Genomic DNA, 23,053 nt, shown 5'->3' on the forward strand with positions numbered 1-23,053 from the left:
GAGAGGGGTGGTATCATTAAGACTTTACCCGTACCGCTACCCTTAACTGTACCACGACTCTTAACGGTACAGCTACCCTTAACTGTACCACGACTCTTAACGGTACAACTACTCTTAACGGTACAGCTACCCTTAACTGTACCACGACTCTTAAAGGTACAGCTACCCTTAACTGTACCACGACTCTTAACGGTACAACTACTCTTAACGGTACCGCTACCCTTAACTGTACCACTACCCTTAATGGTACAACTCTTAACGGTACAGCTACTCTTAACGGTACAGCTACCCTTAACGGTACCGCTACCCTTAACGGTACCACTCCACTTAGTAGTACAACTACTCTTAAGGGTACCACTACCCTTAACTGTACCACTACCCTTAACGGTACAACTACCCTTAACGGTACCGCTACCCTTAACGGTACAACTACCCTTAACAGTACAGCTACCCTTAACGGTACAACTACCCTTAACAGTACAGCTACCCTTAACGGTACAGCTACCCTTAACGGTACATCTCCTCTTAGCAGTACAGCTACCCTTAATGGTACCGCTACCCTTAACGGTACCACTCCTCTTAGCAGTACAGCTACCCTTAATGGTACCGCTACCCTTAACGGTACCACTCCTCTTAGCAGTACAGCTACCCTTAACGGTACCGCTACCCTTAACTGTACCGCTACCCTTAACGGTACCACGACTCTTAACAGTACCACGACTCTTAACGGTACAGCTACCCTTAACGGTACCACGACTCTTAACAGTACCACGACTCTTAACGGTACAGCTACCCTTAACTGTACCACTACCCTTAATGGTACCACGACTCTTAACGGTACAGCTACCCTTAACTGTACCACTACCCTTAACGGTACCACGACTCTTAACGGTACAGCTACCCTTAACTGTACCACGACTCTTAACGGTACAACTACCCTTAACGGTACCGCTACCCTTAACTGTACCACTACCCTTAATGGTACCACGACTCTTAACGGTACCGCTACCCTTAATGTTTCTGCTCACCAGTTCAGTACATTAACGACACTTTTCTTTTGAGAAACAGCGCCCTCCCACACACACCACAATCACAGAGTACATCACTGAAAGGTCACCGGCTTTGCCCCAATTCAGATGAGATCAGTTAATATCAGGAGGTGGAGTCACAACATTTATTATGAGCAGATAATTAGCCTCCGTGAACATCAGGCTAATGATCCTCATTTAATGAGTCTGAAGGCTCAGAGTTTGTGGATGGGGGACTTACTTTGGTATCAGTGACTGAACACGTCCTTCAAAAGCAATAAAATAAAAACACTCGTGTATGATTCCATCTACAGACAGACACACAAATGTTCTGGATCTGGAAACAAAGAACACAAAGGAAGAACCACAAACAGTCTGAGCCGAGTCCACAGCCGCGTACAGCGCCAAATCCGTCACATGATGACAGGTCGTACAGTGGAACTGCTGACTCAGACTCTACCAGGTCCAGACCCAGGTCCAGACCCAGGTCCAGCCCCAGCACCATGGACGCCTGCAGAGGCTTTGTCTGAAAAACCAAGTCCAGATTTGGAACTGAAAGAGAGCCACAAAGTCGGCCTACCTCGGATCTGAGGGTCCAGTACTCCTCTGTGCCGTATTCCACGTCTCTGAAAGCCGTCAGGTAGTCATAGCTGATAACCGCCGTCTGAAGAAACATTACAGACAAACAGCAAATCATTTCCTGAAGAAGGCAAACTGAAATTATTTTAAAATCAAACATTTTTCATACAGTTCTCAGAGGATGAGCGGAAAAAAATGTTCAGATGCCCACCGACCAGGATCTGTTTACCCTCTTCAAGGTCAGTGCACACACACACACGGGGCACGACGCCACCTGACACGCACACTCAAAGCGCTTCACACTCACACAAAGCGTGAACCTGCCCACCGCGAGGAAAGTGGGGACTCAGGTCCTTGCTCAAGGGCACCTCAGTAAAAGTCTACATCTGTTGTGATACTGAGCCGGCCATCGGATTTACTGAGCCGGTGTATCAACCCAGTCACCCACAAAGTGCCATCCAGTAGAGATGATCCCATCCAAAAACATCATTAATGAATAAAAGAAGCAGATGGGGACGAGCACTGTGCTTCGTGGTCGACCAGATCGTACGGTGACGGGTCCGAGGACTCACTGTTTATTCCAACTGTCTGGGTCCTATTACGAAGCCATGATGAAATCCAGGCCTGTGTCCACGGACTCCATACCAGCAGAGCTTAGACAGGAGGTGCTGATGTGGGACACTGTCAAAATCCAAGTACCTGGATTTGTAGAGGAGGAGACGCACTGAGGAGACTTGAGTCGACCGGGAGTTCGTGGTTTTAAATGGACCACAGGTTTGTGGCCATGCACCGCCCCCGCCACCCTGTCACCCTGTCACCCCAACGTATGTGCTTGTACAGACTGGAAAGACCACAGCAGACAGTCATGGAACATGTACATTCTGTGTAAACCCTCCATGCCAGCTGGTGGCGCTGCTCTGTGTACATCATTCAGAAAGGAAATCTGGAAACTGTGGTGATCTAAACTGTAAACAAACCAGCGTCTGCTTTTCCATTTCTGCTGCACTTCCTCCTTTTCTTGGTTTCATCTGTCCTGTTTGCATTTCTTCTGTTCAAGAGATTTTTTGATGCCATCTAGTGGTAGGCTTTCAAACTGCAGCCCATCCAATACCCAGTCACTGTGTTCTCAAAAAGGATGCAGGTTGATCCACGTGGGGAAATGGATGGATGGATGGATGGATGAGATTTATTGACATTGTCATTACAAGTGCAACAACAACAAGATTACGTCCACACTCACATTTCCACAGACAAACAGCAATTAATCCACAATTATTACTTGTTTACCGTAATAATGGCACACATCAGAATTAAGACAACACATATACATTTGAGATTGTTTATGTGCACTAAACTTAAAACAGTCCGTTTTCTAAATTGAGGCGATGTGAATGTGTTGTAGCCGCTGCAACTAGAATTGCGCTGCCGCTAGCTTGGGTGGAACGGGGACCTGCCACAGCTAAAACCGAGCAGCCCCCAGAGGGGAAAGGGGTGGTGTGAGCGGTGGCTGGGATGGGGGGTGTGATGGTGACAGGAGGGGGGCAGGGACGATGTGGGGCATGCTTCAGTCTTTGTCCATGTGTGAGTCTGTCTGTCCTTGTGTACTGGAGTAAGAAAGATAAGGAGGCAGCCAATCTTCCCAAGGCCATAGAAGTTTTTCTGGAGGAAAAACAAAGGGCATTTTATCCTTGACAGGCTGATCAGCCTGCCGTGTTTGTGGTTGAGCAGTGAAAAACACTTTTCCAGCTTCACATGAACAAACCAGATACTAATTATGAAAAATTCCCCAGCCTCTGAAATCTTCTCCTGCAAGGCACACATTTGCTCCGAGATGTTGTCCAATTTGCATCTGAGTTCAAGGGTTAACGCAGTCTGAGAATGCATCGCCTTGCCCAACTCATTAATCATGACGGACAAGCGAGTGGTCGTGGTTTTGGCGGCAGCTGTCTTGCCAATCTTGTGGCATGACAGGTCAGCACATAAGCCAATAAGTGCCAGCCCTCCTACTATGAAACCAAATATGAATAAATCCTCGACATCCTCCACAGAGAAAGACGCAAAGCATGCGACCCGCCAAGCAGGTGTCGAGAACATAGCCCGCAGGGTAAGTTCCATCCGGGCATGCAGGGTCCCCCGGTCCTGATTTTCTTGTAGAAAAATGGTGTCAATAGCGTTCAGAGCCCAATTGATCAATTCCATGATTAATCCAATATAGTTATATATGGTTCTGTCAATCCACATTAACGGGGATTCTGGCATAACTCCTTCATCCTGTTATTATAATAAACGTTAGATTACAAGGGCATAGTTCAAAATTAGAAGTATTCCACCTTGCGTGGCGTGATGCTATCTTAGACTATAAGCATGAACTACTGGCTATAAAATGGACCTATTACTCTGATTTGATCGACAAAAACAACCATAACTCAAAGTTCTTGTTCGACACGGTGGCAACACTTATTCATGGACACCCACCTGTAGTTCGCTCTCCTTTTACAGCACAAGATTTCCTGGATTACTTTGAGAAGAAAATAGAAGACATCAGGTTAAACATATCCCAGCATGCCTTAATCCAGCCACTACACCCTGCTATTGAGGTGGGCACCACTACTGAGGTATTACCTAGATTTACAGAATTTGATAGTATCTCTCTCGGCATGCTGACGAAACTCGTAATGTCAACAAAAAGCACAACCTGTTTATTTGATCCTATACCAACAAAACTGTTTAAGGACCTGTGGTCCACTCTTGGGCCGACTGTGCTGGAAATTATTAATCTTTCTTTAACTTCTGGATCTGTTCCTAAATGTTTCAAATCTGCAGTGATTAAATCATTACTTAAGAAACCTAATCTTGACCCTAGTGTATTGAAAAACTGTTGGCTGATATCAAATCTAACATTTTGCTCTAAAATTCTGGAAAAAGTCGTTTCACGGCAGCTCGTGGACTATCTTACTGAGAATAATCTCTTTGAGCCACTGCAGTCTGCTTTTAGAAAATATCATTCCACAGAGACGGCTCTCACTAAAGTGGTGAATGATCTTCTGCTTACAATGGATTCGGACACCACTACGGTTCTGTTGCTGTTAGATCTCAGTGCTGCATTTGATACAGTGGATCATCATATTCTACTTGATAGGCTGGAAAATCATTTTGGGATTACTGGGAGTGCTCTTGCATGGTTGATGTCATACTTGACCAGTCGTTCTCACTGTGTTTTGTACAGTAACATAACCTCTAACCTTAGTGACATGAAATTTGGGGGTCTGTCTTATGCTCCCTGCTTTTCTCCCTTTATATAGCACCCCTTGGGCACATATTGCTGCGTTTTGGGATTACCTTTCACTGCTATGCAGATGATACTCAGTTATACATGCCGATAACTGCTGGTAATCTCGTTCACATAAAATCCTTAAAAGATTGCCTTGCAGCAGTGAGAAGTTGGATGTCTAGAAACTTCCTAATTTTAAACTCTGATAAGACTGAAATGATGGTTCTTGGTCCAGTGAGACATCGGCATCAATTTGACCAGTTAACGCTCAGCCTCGGCTCGTGTGTCATACATCACACTGGCAAACTAAGGAACCTTGTGGTAATTTTTGATCCTATGCTGACCTTTGACCACCACTTTAGAAATATTACGAGGACTGCTTCTAGATTGGACTACTGCAATATTCTATTTTCTGCTTTACCACAGTCCAGCATTAGGGCTCTCCAACTGGTTCAAAATGCTGCTGCCAGACTTTTGACACGAAGCAGAAAGTTTGACCACATTACACCCATTTTGGCGTCTCTTCACTGGCTTCATGTCCCTGTCAGGTTGGATTTTAATAGCCCCATCACACTTAGCACGAATGAGCCCATGTGGATATTTTGGGGGCCAACACAGATGTTATGGAGTAAAGAAATTTAAGATGCAGATATATCTGCTGATATCTACATAAAAGTTGGCAATAAATCGTTATGAAAACTTAAAAACAGTGTAAACATGAACTTGAATAGAAATAAGTGTGAATATAACCAGCAAATGTCACGCTGCCTTCACTTGGATTGGCAGGCTGATAAAACGTCCACTGATTGTAAATGAAATTGTGTAATTGTGAAATCTATTCTGTAAGATAAAAGTTTTCATATCTGTAAAAATAAGGCCGATACTGATATGATTGTGAAAGGCTCATATCAGCTGATATCATTGGCTAACAGATATATCGGTTAGGCTCCACTCTTCACAATCTTCTACTTTAACGGTTCATCCCATCCACCTGGAATCAGTCACTCGGGTTCTATGAAGTGAAGCACTACAGGAACTTACCGCGGCTGCTGCTCGTCCAAAGCGGATCACGCTCAGATCATTGAGGTCCAGATGTCTGCTGCAGAGGTAAATCCCAGAGGAGGCGAAGACAGCCGTGGCCAGTGAGGAGAGCTTCATCAGATGGGCCGCCATCACTGTGGAGCACAGACAGCAGGTGACCCCCAAACGCCCTGAGACACAGTCAGCTCCAGCTTTAGGACGTGCAGAGATCACAGAGGGCACACGGAGCGGCTTCTGCTTTCACTGTGTGCCGCCCTGAGTGTGCGTCTGCCATGCAAGATGCCCACTACACAGCGGGAGTAACTCTGGGCCCAAGGGCCCTTAGGGATTCATACCTGCCAACATTTGACAATACCAATGCGAAACACCCACCCGTGGCTATGAGTGCCAATGCGCAAAGCATAACTAGATGGGTCCATGGGTGGGCCCAGACCTGCACAACTGCAGGACTAATGAGCGTCCCACACACACTCATGCGGGACATGGGGGTAAATCCCGGCCAATGTGGGACGGTTGGCAGCTCTGGTGATTTTCTGGACTGGCTGGAGTTTGAACTGAGGTTTCACTGTTCTCAAGCCCATCACCTCCCCAAACGAATGAAGACAAAATCTTGTAGATCGTCTTCACACACACTAACTTCTTTTCAACCAATGACATTTCCCAAAACAGTTTTTTGTGAAACACTGATATTTGCCTTTAGCACAGCTGTGAGTAACATGTTTACCTTATTTTCACTGACCCGCCCACAAATTAACAGAACATCATTAAAGTATATATATTTTTTGTTTTAACGGGTGAGCGCTGTTGCTGTCCGGTCCGGTAGGGGGCGGTACTGCACCAGCATGTTTGATAACTGACCTTAAACCCAAAACGGAACGCATTCATTGTTTTTCATTTGAGAGCTCAGCGACGTTCACAAAGAACAAGTTTATTGTAAAGCCGCTTTTGCGCCGTTTGTTTGTGTAACATGATGACGATATTATGAAATTTGTGTCGATTACCTGTTTGTTGTTTGTTTTTTCCTTCTCCACTGGCTGCGATGAGCAAAGGATTCTGGGTAGTGTAGTACTGCTCCAGATTAACGCTCCAAATTTGACGTCATGGGGTAACTGTACTTTGTGTACTTTGCCAAAAACAAAGCGACAACCGTTATCTTTGGAGCGGATCCGTGGTTGGATTCAGGGTCGCTTTTCTCGATCTGTCCCGGAAACCCGTTTCATTTTGCGCATGCGCGAAACAGAGCTGAACGAAGACTAGAGCGGACATCAGGCCGCCATGTTGTTATAAGAAATAAATGACCTTCCACCATTTAAGATAAACATGTAAGAGCCGCTACACTGGACTGAGGAGATCATCAGCTGGTGGAAAGAACAGTTTGAGGATCTCCTCAACCCTCCTGACACACACAGAGGTGGAAGACTCAGGCGGATCTGGTGCTCTGGTGGGCGTCCGACTGGGAGGAGACCCGGGGAAGACGCAGGGGTCATTATACTTCCTAACTAGCTTGGGAAGGCCTCGGGAAGAGTTACTGGACTTGGCTGAAGATAGGGAAGTGTAGGATGAGCTGCCACCGTGACCCAGACCTATGACAGAAAAGAATGAATAGAACTTTGTGTTGAAAACCTTTATGAAACGTGAACGTGTCAGTTCTGTTATGAAGGAGGCCGAATGCTGAGATTTTAGTGTCAAATGTATCACATCTTAAATATGCATTAAAGTCTTATAATTGTGTGGACAAAAATGGACCCAATAAAAAGAATGAATTCATTTTTTTTATGACACTTTTCTACGCGTGTTTGAATTCTAACTCGATTCTGATTGGTCGCCTGTCAGCGACTTTGGCTTTAGGCTTGCAGTATTTGACACAGCCACTAGATGGCGGGCTTTATGGGCTGAGTTTAGAGTTCATCCCGTTTGTTCGTCTGTCCGCATAGAGTTGAACTCATGACATTCAGCTGGTGATGTGGAACGAAGGAACAAACACACAATCGCACCTTCACTCGCCTGTTAGTTTTGTGGATTTTGGTGTTTATGTGAGTTCAACGTTAGTTTTGTGGATTTTGGTGTTTATGTGAGTTCAACGTTAGTTTTGTGGATTTTGGTGTTTATGTGAGTTCAACGTTAGTTTTGTGGATTTTGGTGTTTATGTGAGTTCAACGTTAGTTTTGTGGATTTGGTGTTTATGTGAGTTCAACGTTAGTTTTGTGGATTTTGGTGTTTATGTGAGTTCAACGTTAGTTTTGTGGATTTTGGTGTTTATGTGAGTTCAACGTTAGTTTTGTGGATTTTGGTGTTTATGTGAGTTCAACGTTAGTTTTGTGGATTTTGGTGTTTATGTGAGTTCAACGTTAGTTTTGTGGATTTTGGTGTTTATGTGAGTTCAACGTTAGTTTTGTGGATTTTGGTGTTTATGTGAGTTCAACGTTAGTTTTGTGGATTTTGGTGTTTATGTGAGTTCAACGTTAGTTTTGTGGATTTTGGTGTTTATGTGAGTTCAACGTTAGTTTTGTGGATTTTGGTGTTTATGTGAATTCAACGTTAGTTTTGTGGATTTTGGTGTTTATGTGAGTTCAACGTTAGTTTTGTGGATTTTGGTGTTTATGTGAGTTCAACGTTAGTTTTGTGGATTTTGGTGTTTATGTGAATTCAACGTTAGTTTTGTGGATTTTGGTGTTTATGTGAGTTCAACGTTAGTTTTGTGGATTTTGGTGTTTATGTGAGTTCAACGTTAGTTTTGTGGATTTTGGTGTTTATGTGAGTTCAACGTTAGTTTTGTGGATTTTGGTGTTTATGTGAATTCAACGTTAGTTTTGTGGATTTTGGTGTTTATGTGAATTCAACGTTAGTTTTGTGGATTTTGGTGTTTATGTGAGTTCAACGTTAGTTTTGTGGATTTTGGTGTTTATGTGAATTCAACGTTAGTTTTGTGGATTTTGGTGTTTATGTGAGTTCAACGTTAGTTTTGTGGATTTTGGTGTTTATGTGAATTCAACGTTAGTTTTGTGGATTTTGGTGTTTATGTGAGTTCAACGTTAGTTTTGTGGATTTTGGTGTTTATGTGAATTCAACGTTAGTTTTGTGGATTTTGGTGTTTATGTGAATTCAACGTTAGTTTTGTGGATTTTGGTGTTTATGTGAATTCAACGTTAGTTTTGTGGATTTTGGTGTTTATGTGAGTTCAACGTTAGTTTTGTGGATTTTGGTGTTTATGTGAATTCAACGTTAGTTTTGTGGATTTTGGTGTTTATGTGAGTTCAACGTTAGTTTTGTGGATTTTGGTGTTTATGTGAATTCAACGTTAGTTTTGTGGATTTTGGTGTTTATGTGAATTCAACGTTAGTTTTGTGGATTTTGGTGTTTATGTGAGTTCAACGTTAGTTTTGTGGATTTTGGTGTTTATGTGAGTTCAACGTTAGTTTTGTGGATTTTGGTGTTTATGTGAGTTCAACGTTAGTTTTGTGGATTTTGGTGTTTATGTGAGTTCAACGTTAGTTTTGTGGATTTTGGTGTTTATGTGAATTCAACGTTAGTTTTGTGGATTTTGGTGTTTATGTGAGTTCAACGTTAGTTTTGTGGATTTTGGTGTTTATGTGAGTTCAACGTTAGTTTTGTGGATTTTGGTGTTTATGTGAGTTCAACGTTAGTTTTGTGGATTTTGGTGTTTATGTGAGTTCAACGTTAGTTTTGTGGATTTTGGTGTTTATGTGAGTTCAACGTTAGTTTTGTGGATTTTGGTGTTTATGTGAGTTCAACGTTAGTTTTGTGGATTTTGGTGTTTATGTGAGTTCAACGTTAGTTTTGTGGATTTTGGTGTTTATGTGAGTTCAACGTTAGTTTTGTGGATTTTGGTGTTTATGTGAGTTCAACGTTAGTTTTGTGGATTTTGGTGTTTATGTGAGTTCAACGTTGAGTCATACACTCGTGATAATTCCTATCCCAAGATGGCGGACGAAAATTTCTCGGGAAGGCATCTGATATCCTTTAGTGTTTTTATTTCTATAGTGCGAAGAACCGGTTACTTCCTGTCTGATCTGCGCATGTGCAGATTGGCGCCAAAGCGGGGCTTTTTTTTCCCATCTTCACTGAAAAAATAAAAAAATATACAACCTGAGACCAAGACAAGCAAAAATAAGAAGAAAATTATGAATAATAATAATGTCATTCTTGGATGTTATCGATTTCAGTGTCTGAAAATAGAGAATTGAGGGAAAACGTTTAGTAGTGTTAAAAAAAAAAACCCTCACAGGTTTTCTGAAACTAAAGTAAAACTCATCTTTCTGTTCACCGAATATAAATCTGGACATAATCAGAAAATCCTTTATTCTCCAAATATCTACAAAAATACACTGTGCTGCGTGTATAAATATACACTAAACGCTGAATAATTCACAAAAAATGTACAAAAGAGAATCAGATTGGAGTTGTACATGAGGTATATGAATGAGTGAGGTTTTTTGTCAGGTTAAGTTGTTCATCAGTGTGATGGCCTGTGGACAGAAACTGTTCCTTTGTCTGGTTGTTTTGTCTACAGAACTTTGTAACGTCGACTAGAGGGGAGGGGTTTAAACAGGGTGTGTCCAGAGTGGGAGAGATCTGCAGAGATGTTCCCAGCTTACTTCCTGGTTCTGGACCAATACAAGTCCTGGATGGAGGGCAGGCTGGCTCTGATGGTTGTTTCTGCAGACCTGACAGGAACACTAAGAGAGATCAGCACTTTGGGAACACGTACCAGGTACTATCCCTAAAGGAAAAGCAAAAAAAAAAAAAAAGCAGCATTGAGCCGAGTAGTGCTACTTTTGTGTAGTAGAAAAGCGCCTAAATAACAGAGATCAGCTCTTTAGGAACACCAACAGAGATCGGGGCTTTGGGAACACTAATGAGAGATCAGTGTTTTGGGAACATTAACAGAGATCAGCTCTTTGGAAACACCAACAGAGAGATCAGCACTTTGGGAACGATAGATCAGCTCTTTGGAAACACTTAGAGATCAGCTCTTTGAGGTTCCCTGTGCTGAACCTCGGACTCATTACACTTTTCAGGAGGGTGATTTTGTCTCATGGTGACTTGTTTTTAGTCTGATAACGGCTTTAATTTTGATGTGGTCACAGTAAAATTATTCTGATTGGAGGTTAAAGCAGCTGCACGTGATGGAGGCCAGCAGGAGGCACTCTGTACATGGAAGTCAAAAGGCTTCACTCCCCAGCAGCTAAAGGATTCTGTGGACACTCAGGGCCCAGATCCAGGTTTAAGTCCACTGGTCAGGGCATCTGAGTTCACAGTCCAAGTGGAGCGAGCGGGAGGAGTGAATCCGTTACATGTGCACGTGGGGCCATTACAACCTCAGCCTGATTTTCACAGCCTCATGCTCCGCTTCCTGCTCATCACACTTACAGATCCAAAGAACCAACAGAAACAAACAAACAAACAAAAATTAAAGTTGTGGACCAACTGCAGCCGAGCAGCAATCGAAGCCCCGTGCACAGCCGAGCTGACAGAAAGTCTAAAGCTCTGGAAAAAAAAAAATCTGAAGTATTCCTGACTTTTTCCAAACCTCTGGTCTGCAGGAAAGCTGTCCTGAAAGAATAAATCCTGAAAGGGTTATAAATAAGTTTCCCACTCAGCAGATGTGGACATCCTCATCTCCTTTAAATTATAAAAATGAAAATTATAAACTCAGATCAGCTTTTTTTTTTTGTTTTCATTTTTTTGACAGTTTTGGTTTATTCAGGTTTTTTGTATAAAATTGCATAATGAAGAATTTCATTTTAACATATTTGTATGGTGGCACAGTGGGCTTAGTGGGTAGCACTGTTGTCTCACAACAAGAAGGTCATGGGATCGCTTCCCGCCTGGTCCTTCCTCTGTGGAGTTTGTAGGTTCTCCTCTTGTGTGCGTGAGTTCGGTGCTCCAGCTTCCTCCCACATTCACACACAGAGGTCTGCTGGACTGACTGAAGGTCTGTGGATGTCTGTCCCTGTGATCTAGTTTTGTTTTGTTTTTTTTTTGGGGGGGGGGGGGGGGGTAGATCCAATCTGTGGCTTTAAAACCTGTATTTGACCTCCCCCCCCCAAAGTCCAGTCTGTTGTCCGTCCTAATGTGGACTCAACTCAACTTGGTCTACTGCGGAGATGTTAGGGGCACAGACGTTGGGACGCACCCTACAGACAAACTACAGCCTCCAGCTCATCTAACCTGCATGTCTGTGGAGGGGGGTGGGCAACGCCAACGTGGGCAGAACATGCAAACTCCACACACAGGACCAGGGTCTCATCTACAGTGGTGGTTCATGTTTCCTAGTGGCCCATTGGTTGTGTAGATTCAGAGGAGGTTGATGAAGGTTGAGGCTGCAGCTTCTACCAGAGCAGGACACGAGTGCAGCTTCGTCTTTGCTGCCTCGTTACGCTGAACTTCAGAAGCAGCAGCTCCCTTCACAACTGCTGCTCGGTTCTGATCCAACGACTCCCAGGATACCTGATCGATGCAGAGGTCCTTCAAGGAGACTTTCAGCGTGTCCTTAAATCGTTTTTTTTTCTGGCCATCTTTGGAGTGAGCACCAGTCTGCAGTTATCCGATGAAGAATCGCTTGAGAAGGCGCTCGTCCTGCCTTCTGATGACATCACCAGCCCGGCAGAGTTGAGACATGGGGTTAACAAAAAACCCAACCTGTCCTCTGAGATGATCAGCGAGGTCGGCCCGTTCACATGGCTAAAGAGTGCAGCGGGACTCCGGTCTCCCATGGCTGACAGAGACGGACCTCCCTCCCCCTTGGTGACCTCAGACCTGGTCTCTGTTGGCCTACGAACTCCACGGAGGCAAACGGCTCAGAACTGACCCAGGACTCACAAACTGAAACAAACATCTTTATTGTACTTTGTTAAATTCGACACCAGAGTTACAGAAAATGATGAAAACAAACTGGAGACGATAAGAAAAAGCTTCCTGACAGACAGATCTGTGCCAGTGCAGAGTCCACCAGGACAGGAGGAACGTGTCCACAGAAGCTTCCTGCTTCAATGTCTGACTTCAGTCAGAATCCATGTCTCTGGTGGGGTCACGTGTGTTAAAAGTCTTTCTGTTCCTCTGGACCAGGAGCTGGAAAACACACAACACACAGGTTACACCTCAAACTCAACAAGAACATTTTACCGCTGCTTGCTGACCAACATGTCAAAGACAGCTAAAAGAACAATCTACAGGTCAGGTCTGGGAGCTCCCACCACAGGTCCTGGATGGCAACCACTCAGGCAGACAACTGATCTAGTCCCACATCTCGCTTAGATAAAAAAAAAAAAGTTTGAATCTTTGAAAATAAGTAAATTTCTCGACCCTAAATAATCAAAATTGGTACTGAAAAAAGTCTGAAGGACCTAAATGACATGGTGAGATGGTGAGGAGCTTCACTCATTAATATCGGTAATGTGAAACATTAACGTGTTATAATGTGATTGTGTCATGATAAAATACTGTCCGTAACACAGATATAAACTGTGAAGTACTTATGTAACTCAGGACTGTTATGAAAACAGTTGTACAAACTGAAGGGGATTTGGGGGCTTCAAAGGTTTGTTCATTTAAGAACCAGACAATTTCAGTGGTGTTGACTTTGAGTCTGTTCCTCTTCTCTCTGACCCTCTCACACGGCACAGAAGTTTCTCTCATATGAAGATAGATTTTGTGCAGCTTGTAAAGAGTTGGATAAACAGCGGTTTGGTGTTTCTCAGGGTTCCTAACCTGTTCTCAAACTGTGCCATTATGACTGATACATCGTTATATATATATATATATATATATATATATATATATACATACATACATATACATACACACACTGTATATTGTATTATTATATAGCTGTGATGCTACGCACACTCTAATTGGCTGATTACCGGTCGGCTATTTTCCCATATCTACACCGGTTACCATAACAATCGGTCCGTAACATGTATTTTCGTTACAAACCAGGAAGCTAAAAACATGATTAGAAAAACTAAGTCGGACGTGAACATACTCCATAAATATCTAAACAGCATCAGAAAAAACAAAGATTGAACAGCTAACGAGCCGACCATCTGTTAGCAAGTACTTCACGAAGGTGAAAAAAGCAAACGTCAACAGCATATTTGGGTGATACAGCAAGTTTGCATGTTATATATATATATGAATATAAAATAAACGAATAATTAATTTGGCTATCAGACCGCAGCTCGGTCCATACTGACACCGTGGTCTGATATTTCCCCGTACAGATCTCTCACTATTGCCAATCCTTATCCTTGGTCTTCTCCAGTTACTGGAGTCCTTAACACTCAGGCACCCGCGTGCTGGATCATCACATCACATGATTGGGTCACATGGCCAAAATGTTGTAGCTGATGTTCCTCATCTTAATTTCTCTCAGTAAATGCTTGTTTGATAGAAAGTCATTCAAGTGGTAGCCTAGGATCCTCCAAAGAGACCTGGTACCAAAGATCCAGTGGTCGCCTTTTGTCACAGGTTGGTGTCCAAGTCTGACAATCCAGACAGCAAGACGGGCAACACCACGACCTGAAAGACTTGGGCCCCGGTTTGCCTTCAAAGATCTCAGCATCACAAAGCATTTTATTTTTTATTAAACATAGCAGTTTCTACAAAAATAAATAAATATAAAGCAATGGCCCCACTACTGCCCCCTCAGGTGAGTGGCCAACAAAAAAAAAGAAAATTTTAAATAATAAAACACAGGTGCAGAGCTCTCTCAGGTGAATGTCAAACAAAAATAAATACACAAATAAATAATAAAAAACAAGGCCCCACTGCATGCTGGGATCAGTGTCAAAAATAAACAAACAAACACTGTTTGTCTGTGTGTCCCTGTGACAGACGGGCGTCCTGTCCAGGGAGAACCCGCCTCTCGCCCTGTGACCACTGGGATAGGCTCCACCCCCCAGAACCCTTAATGAGTGAAAGAGGGTATAAGAGATAGATGGATAAATTAAAAAACAGCCACAGAGTCAGATCATGAAAGTGCTACAGTAAAAACTGATCAATTAAAAACTAATCCCACTGCCACTCTAGTGGGTATCAAATACATACATCAATAAAAACCAAACGGCCCCAGAACAGTCCGACTGATTTGTGAGAGGACAGCAGCGTGTGAGCTGCTTACCGTGTTGCCCTCCACCACGTGTCTGTCCTTCTCCAGGGCGCTGAACAGGTCCTGCTCCGTCTTAAACATGATCCAGCAGAAGCCTTTGTGGAAGCCCGTGTTCTGATCCTGATCGAAGACAACGCAAATCAACAAGTCAACACGGCAGCAGAGGGGCCAGCCTTCAGCCGCCAACGCAAACAGACGCTGCATGCCGCTTGAAGATAGAAAAAATTAACACAATGGTATATTCTGCACCAACAGACTGTGGGAGAGATTTAACATTTGACCCGTTCACTGAGATTATTCTGTCTGCTATTTTGTCTGGCCTGGCAGCAGGACTCGTTAGCCTGGCGGGTGAAACACTCAGTGAAACATGATGGCACTAACGGGGCTTTGGATTCTTAGTACCGCGGTCCAACTCCGCTGCCACATTTCAGAACTGGAGCTGAGACGACTCGTGTCACATCACGCAGGTTTTATTAACATGAATAAACACAGTAACAACCATGTTAGACATGGTAACGTCGGAGTGATTACTATAAAACCGTAACAGCCAACATCTCTGAAGTCCTGGTGCCGGTCCAGTCAGAGGACTAAGAAGCTCCTCCTGTAAGCTTTAAAAAAAAGTGTTTCCTCTCTCGTTGTCTGTGAGGCGGAGCCAGTGTTTGATCAGCAGCACACAGCGCCGTGTGCAGGCCTCAGGAGCAGACCTCCCCCACCACCACCACCACCACCAAAACCACCCCCTTAACCCTTTAAATATCCTCACATTTTTCAACAGAATGCAGTCAACACCAATACGCTCTAGCAAAGGGCTGAATGGACCATTACAGGGTTATAGTGTCCACACTTTAAGACATTCTTTGCACACAATAACAATCAGATTATACCACTCTGAAAAATAATATTATCATCATCATATTGACTTACTATTTGTCATATTTCAGAGCGAAGTTATGCAGTTTGAGTCATGTTGACTTTGAAGCCTGGATCTGACTGATTTTGAATTCCCGACTGTTTCCAAGCGTCTGCTTGTCCAGACCACTGATATGAATGAATCCAGGACTAAAGTATTTGTCCTCAAAGGGTTAAAAATAAATTTATTCTTCTTCCCTCTCACCAGACAGTGTGGACGAAAAAGAACTTTCAGTTATAAACTTACAACCCCAATTCAAATCAAGTTGGGCCGTTGTGTAAAATGTAAATAAAAACAGAATACAATGATTTTCAAATCCTCTTCAACCTATATTCAATTGAAAACACCACAAAGACAAGATATTTAATGTTCAAACTGATAATCTTTATTGTTTTTGTGCAAATATTTGCTCATTTTGAAATGGATGCCTGCAACACGTTTCAAAAAAGCTGGGACAGTGGTATGTTTACTACTGTGTTACATCACCTTTCCTTCTAACAACACTCAATAAGCGTTTGGGAACTGAGGACACTAATTGTTGGAGCATTCTTGCTTGATGTACGTCTTCAGTTGTTCAACAGTCCGGGGTCTCCGTTGTCGTATTTTGCGCTTCATAATGCGCCACACATTTTCACTGGGCGACAGGTCTGGACTGCAGGCAGGCCAGTCTAGTACCCGCACTCTTTTACTACGAAGCCACGCTGTTGTAACACGTGCAGAATGTGGCTTGGCATTGTCTTGCTGAAATAAGCAGGGACGTCCCTGAAAAAGACGTTGCTTGGATGGCAGCATGTGTTGCTCCAAAACTTGGATGTACCTTTCAGCATTGATGGTGCCATCACATGTGTAAGTTGTCCATGCCATGGGCACTAACACACCCCCATACCATCACAGATGCTGGCTTTTGAACTTTGCACTGGTAACAATCTGGATGGTCTTTTTCCTCTTTTGTGCAGAGGACACGACGTCCATGATTTCAAAAACAATTTGAAATGTGGACTCATCAGACCACAGCACACTTTTCCACTTTGTGTCTGTCCATTTCAAATGAGCTCGGACCCAGAGAAGGTGGCGGCGTTTCTGGATGTTGATGTTTGGCTTTCGCTTTGCATGGTAGAGTTTTAACTTGCACTTGTAGATGTAGTGACGAACTGTGTTAACTGACAATGGTTTTCTGAAGTGTTCCTGAGCCCACGCGGTAAGATCCTTTACACAATGATGTTGGTTTTTAATGCAGTGCCGCCTGAGGGATCAAAGGTCACGGGCATTCAATGTTGGTTTTCAGCCTTGCTGTTTACATGTAGAAAGTTCTCCAGACTCTCTGAATATTCTGATTATATTATAGACTGTAGATGATGGAATCCCTAAATTCCTTGCAACTCAACATTGAGAAACATTGTTCTTAAACTGTTGGATTATTTTGTCACGCAGTTGTTCACAAATTGGTGATCCTCACCCCATCTTTGCTTGTGAACGGCTGAGCCTTTTGGGGATGCTCCTTTTATACCCAATTATGACACTCACCTGTTTCCAAACAGGTGTTCTTTGAGCATTCATCAACTTTCCCAGTCTTTTGTTGCCCCTGTCCCAGCTTTTTTGAAACGTGTTGCAGGCATCCATTTCAAAATGAGCAAATATTTGCACAAAAACAATAAAGTTTATCAGTTTGAACGTTAAATATCTTGTCTTTGTGGTGTATTCAACTGTATATAGGTTGAAGAGGATTTGAAAATCATTGGATTCTGTTTTTATTTACATTTTACACAACGTCCCATCTTCATTGGAATTGGGGTTGCAGATCAGCTTTGCAACCCCCCCCCCCAATTAATTTCTACCACTTATCTGGATTCAGTTTGCGGTGACAGTAGACCAAGCAGCTCGTTCCACACTTCCCAATCCTCCAACCAAGTTCTCTAATTCTTCCCGAGGCATTCCCAAGACACAGGATTTTTTTGTTTTAATTCAGTGATACTGTTCTTATTGCAATTTAAAACAATTACATATTTTATTTTAAAGTATTACGTAAAATACTGGATATTTTGTTAATTTCATTTTTCATGGAGGACCACATCATTTTCTTTGCTCACTGGATTCTTTTTAAAAATGGAACACAAAGTTCCTCATTTGTCTCAGGGACTTTTTCAGACACCCCCACCCCAACACACACACAAGGATCCAATCCATGGATTTCAAACCATATCAGATTTGAACCATGTGGTTTTCCTGATTCATGGCACCTCTAATATAGTTTAAATATCACATTTTAAATCAATATCATTTTCTAACGTAAGTGTTTCTCAGACTGTTTAATAAAGACTACAATGTCTCAGACAGGAAGGCTTCTTGTTTTGGGGTATTCAGGGAGTTAGGTGGACTGTGAGAGTTATTTGTTACTTAAGTGGTCCTTTGTACTGCTTTAATCTAACAAATGGGTAGATTAAAAAAAATAAATAATTCATTCTTGGAACTTACCACTGGCAGGATGCACTTCTTCACAACACCAAACTGTCCAAAATATGTCTTCAGCTCATCTGGAAAACAAAATGTGTGATTTGAAAAGTAGGGGTGTTAAAAAAGAAAATCAATTTATGTCTTTGTTATCCTAATTCAAAATGTTCAAAAACAACATCTCTGTTTTGTTTGCTTCTCCTCACTGTCAGTGAGCTGCTTCTGTCCCCGTGTCCCGCTGCAGGAGGCGGAAAAATAAATTGAATTTGCTTGCTAACCATTTTCTTCCCATCTAGGAACATAAAAGCTGCAGTGTACAGATTCAGATGTGTTAAAACGCCGTCTCTGTATCAGATCAGAGCGCAGAATAAAGTCAGACACATTAAAGCTACTGTATGCAAGTTTACATTCAAAATCCTGCTAATTACCACTACACTAACGAGGAGTTAGCAACGAGCACAATCACACAACATGAATTACAGCAGCTACTGTAACTGGAACCACTTCTAGTCCATGAGCCAGACCATTATTTGGTACCATCTGGGGGCACTAAATGCCACTATGTTTTCTGAGTAGCCCCATGTCTTAGGAGCTCAAAAAAGTCAGGGGGCCAATTCCTGTGTAGTAGCCTTCTTAGAAAATTTAGCCTTTTTTTTTTTTTTTTTTTAATGAGACCCCTGCATAGAAATGGGGCAGAAAAATAAAGCAATAAAAAAATGTTTGTTTTAATATCTCAGCAACTACTATAGCCAGAGAGACACTTCTGGTGTCTAAATGTATATTTCTGAGATCAGGGAATTAATTTTTGATAATTACAACACTATCAGATTAATATTTATGTCATGGTTACACTATATGGGTCTGCCGAGGATGTTTTTTCCGCCAACTTTTTGGACTTCCATTTTCTTACTTGACCTGAAAAAGTGCTCTATGTTAATTTCTTATACTTCTGTGAGTAGCCCAAAGCCTTGGGAGCATAAAAAGGCCAAGGAACCATTGATATGTGGCAACATACCCCATCAAAATTTTCTACTAAAACAGAAAACCTAAACGTCATTAATTCCTCTATTCCTGCTCCCTTGTTTGCACTCGGGGTTGCCACAGCAAATCCAAGGTGGATCTGCATGTTGAATTGGCACAAGTTTTACGCTGGATGCCCTTCCTGACACAACTCCACATTTTTTACATACATATACATATATATACATACACACACACATTTGCTGTAGTTATATATTTTTATTAGGACAGGGTTTCAACTTTTATAATAAGCAACTGTCAGATGATTATTAAAATTAAACATTTTATGTTTTTTTTTAGCAATAACATACAGTGTAAATTTTCTATGACATTACAGTGCACAAATGCTTTATGAGACTATCTATGCTTTATGGTGAATTGCATTTTCAGACTATGTACTACAATGAACAACACGTAACTTTATATACAAATAGTAGATATATATGTATAGGAATACTATAAACTGCTAAGAAGAATGGCATCAGGATAAACTTATCCATTTCATGTACTATCAGTGTTCTGCTAGTCTGAGCTTAATAACAAAGTAAAAGTTGAGAGGCAGTGTATATGTGACAAAGCCCAGACCGAACACTAGCTAAGAATCTTTAATGAGTCTATGCATCATAATCATCATCACTGCTCTCTGATGCAGCACTTTCAAACTCCTCACTGTCATCATTTCTCACATTGCTACATGTCTGCAAGAAACATGCTGCTGAGCATTTCAGTGAGTTTGCTACACGTGAACATCTTGGAGCTTTGCATTCTTTTTTGCAATTGCAAGACATGAACTGAAGCACTACATGTGGGGCAGGTGACGCAGTCATCCAGTTGATTTTCAGTTGGCCATCTTCTAAGAGTCATCCATGATGTACAGGACTTGGAATTTCTGGCATTGTCTCCAGGCAGCACCTCCAGACAGCAGCTTGATAGGTGGCTCTCAGACAGTGTTGCAGTAAGGTGTCCTCACAAGGAGGCAGTTGACAGGACTCAACTTCACCCTTCTTCATTTGAAACACATGGTAGTGGAGCTCATTCACTTTGGTGATGGAAGTTGTGAGGGTATACAAACACATGAAGTCTTGTAGTCTCTGGAATGTCATCTGACATATCCCATGATTTTCCCAGTTCAACCATTGTTTGGTAATGATGTTCCTTGTTTGATTGAGTTTGATGAGTTTTAGTGCTGACAGTTTTCCCTTTACAGAGAAAGCACTGACTGAATCATTGCCAGTGAAGGCATGCATGCCAAGTAGAGCAGAAGACAGGTCCCTGCCAAGCTGATGGAACAAGTCAGTCACACTGATGTATCTCACCGTCCCTTTGGTTCCCTTTCTGATTACAATTTCAGCATTTATGTCACCACTGCTTGCAAGTGCAATTATTAGTATATCTGTCTTCAGAGACAATGATGACTGTATCCACAACTTGAGAAGCATGTTTTGCATGAAAGAGCATCCTACCATCTGCATCTTCTCGTGTTGAACAGAGGTCTGGACACTCATTCCAGTTGGAAGAAATAAGCTGCAAGCATTTGTTCTCAATAGTGACATACATGTTTGTAGACCCAAGCTTGTTGAGGGACTCTGGTTTCTTACACTCATTTGCCCAAAACTTGGCCAGAGCAGTCTTGCTGTCAGAAGAATGAAGAAGACTTCTCCACTGTTGAATTCCGTGACCTGGTTGACCTGGTTGAATGTGAGCAAAATGGACTCCACTCTCAGATGATATGCCTTCTCGTTCAGCATTTTGGATGCTGATGTGTCTGCATACATCAAAAACATCTATTCTTGAGCTTCCTTTACCAACCCACAACACAGCAACAAAAAGTGTCTGGGCAACTTCAGAGAAGGTCATTCTGTCACCGTCTGTCTTGCGAACCAGTGCCATACCAGGAACGATGCAGGCAGATTGTGAGAGAGGCTCATCTCTAGGAGTCGAACATAAAAAGGCAAAATTTTCTAATAAAGCTACCACACAGGGATGCCCCCCGCCCCCCCGACCTTTTTGAGCTCCTAAGACATGGGGCTACTCAGAAAACATAGTGGCATTTAGTGTCCCCAGATGGTACCAAACTGTAAAATTTGGGCCTCTTGCTCATGGACTATTCAGGGACAGAAAAAAAAAAAAAAAAACAGACCCAGTGTCGCTGTCCGAATCCCCCCTTAAAAATCGGTCCGCCGTGTATTCACTGTGCATGCGTCATTTCGGAGCGCCAGCAGCAACTTACCAAATATCGCCTTGTTTCTGCTTAAAACCGACTTTAGAATGATTTAACAGGTTTTACTTTGTCATCTGATGGTTAATAATCACAATCCATTTGATCACTTTGGGTGTAGAGTCAGACTCAGGGAGTCAGTCTCAGCTGCTGTTTTTAATGGTTCTGATCCACTGCATTTTTAATGGTTCTGTGGTTTTCACGGTTCCGGTTGTGTGACACGTGGTTGAAGGTTTTTGTTTTTTATCGTCGTGAGTTCTTCCCGGGTTAAAGTCTCTTTGCAGACCGACCGGAGAAAATTCAGTTCCGAGTTATTTTCTGACTCTTTTATCATCATTTTAACTGTAAACTATGAATAAATAATGAAGGTCACGGAGGTTAAAGATCAAAGCTAACCGACAGAACTACACGTCACAACACAAACCCTGAGACAATTAAAAAAAAACACCGGGAACTTACTGGCGCTCAGCGTCCACGGAACTCTGTTAACAAATAACTCAAAAGCCTTCTTAGACGCAGCAGCTGACATTTTTAATTACGATTATTCTCCTCTTCCTCCACTTCTTCTTCTTCTTCTGTGACTTTTATTGGCGGCTTGCAATCTCAGTGCACTACCGCCATCTACTGGACTGAGGTGTGATCACTTTGGGATGGCAATGGACAACTAAACTTCAAATAAAACCTAAAGTCTCCTCGCAAGTTGAGTTCTTTTCAGAAAATCTATAAGTGCTTTGGCTGTGGACTGAGCACCAGGTAGACTAAGTAAGTGGTGTAATGAAACAGAGTTCTGTGTTACCCTTTTAAGTTCCTCTCTCTCTGCAGAGTACTGGCTCCATGTCAGGACTACATGCTGTTCTGTTTCTGCCTCTCCACAGTACAGACACATCCTCATCTCATGCTTTCCTATTTTGTGTTGACCGCTGTTCAGTGCCATGTGGCCTGTTCGTAACCTGCTGAACCAGGTGTCCTCCTGGCATGTGAATGAACCGACTCTTTTACCTGCTACCATTTGTTGAATACTGTACAGATGCCTGCCCTTCTCCTCCGTATCCCATTTGTCTTGCCAAAGCTTCTGAGTACCATCTTTGATTATTGCTTTGAACTCTGACTTACTAAGTGGCACTGGTACTCTACTCTCTCTGCCTTAAACTTGTCTGCCCTCTCACTGCCCTCAATACTGGTTTATGCTGGAACACAAGTGAAATGTAAAATGATTTTTAACTGAGTCAATCAAAAAAAACAAACAAAAAAAACAACTGAAGAACTTCATCTAGAAGATCCTGTCTACATGCAGAATTCTCAGTCTGGATGCTCATTAAAGAGGACATGGAATCTGTACAAAGCACAGACTTAAATGGCTTAACTTCCCCCAGCCACTGTAGCGCCATAATAATGGTCATCATTT

General features: G+C 42.5%; 2 protein-coding genes across 3 annotated transcripts in view; both read right to left on the reverse strand.

The window, feature by feature from the left end:
- The window catches only part of adck1 (aarF domain containing kinase 1), a 53,658-nt gene extending 46,554 nt beyond the window's left edge, over positions 1–7,104 (reverse strand). Inside the window, exons 1-3 of one of the 2 annotated variants that reach the window (XM_034159630.1) lie at positions 6,921–7,104; positions 5,920–6,053; positions 1,609–1,692 (exon numbers count right to left, since the gene is read on the reverse strand). In XM_034159630.1, the coding sequence (XP_034015521.1) occupies positions 1,609–1,692; positions 5,920–6,051 (216 nt within the window). In that variant the 5' untranslated portion in view covers positions 6,052–6,053; positions 6,921–7,104. Of the gene's footprint in view, positions 1–1,608; positions 1,693–5,919; positions 6,142–6,920 lie in introns of those variants that run through there. The other variant, XM_034159628.1, reaches the window with a different exon arrangement.
- A 5,664-nt stretch (positions 7,105–12,768) lies between these two features.
- On the reverse strand, positions 12,769–22,257 carry LOC117501137 (SRA stem-loop-interacting RNA-binding protein, mitochondrial-like). The gene is made up of 4 exons (XM_034159969.1): positions 22,108–22,257; positions 18,435–18,493; positions 15,065–15,172; positions 12,769–13,011 (listed from the first exon to the last, which is right to left on the reverse strand). Exons 1-4 carry the CDS (start codon positions 22,175–22,177, stop codon positions 12,943–12,945), a joined length of 306 nt encoding a protein of 101 aa, XP_034015860.1. The 5' UTR covers positions 22,178–22,257; the 3' UTR covers positions 12,769–12,942.
- Between the last annotated feature and the right edge of the window lie 796 nt (positions 22,258–23,053).

This window comes from Thalassophryne amazonica, chromosome 19 (assembly GCF_902500255.1).
Source record: "Thalassophryne amazonica chromosome 19, fThaAma1.1, whole genome shotgun sequence".
Classification (NCBI taxonomy): Eukaryota; Metazoa; Chordata; class Actinopteri; order Batrachoidiformes; family Batrachoididae; genus Thalassophryne; species Thalassophryne amazonica.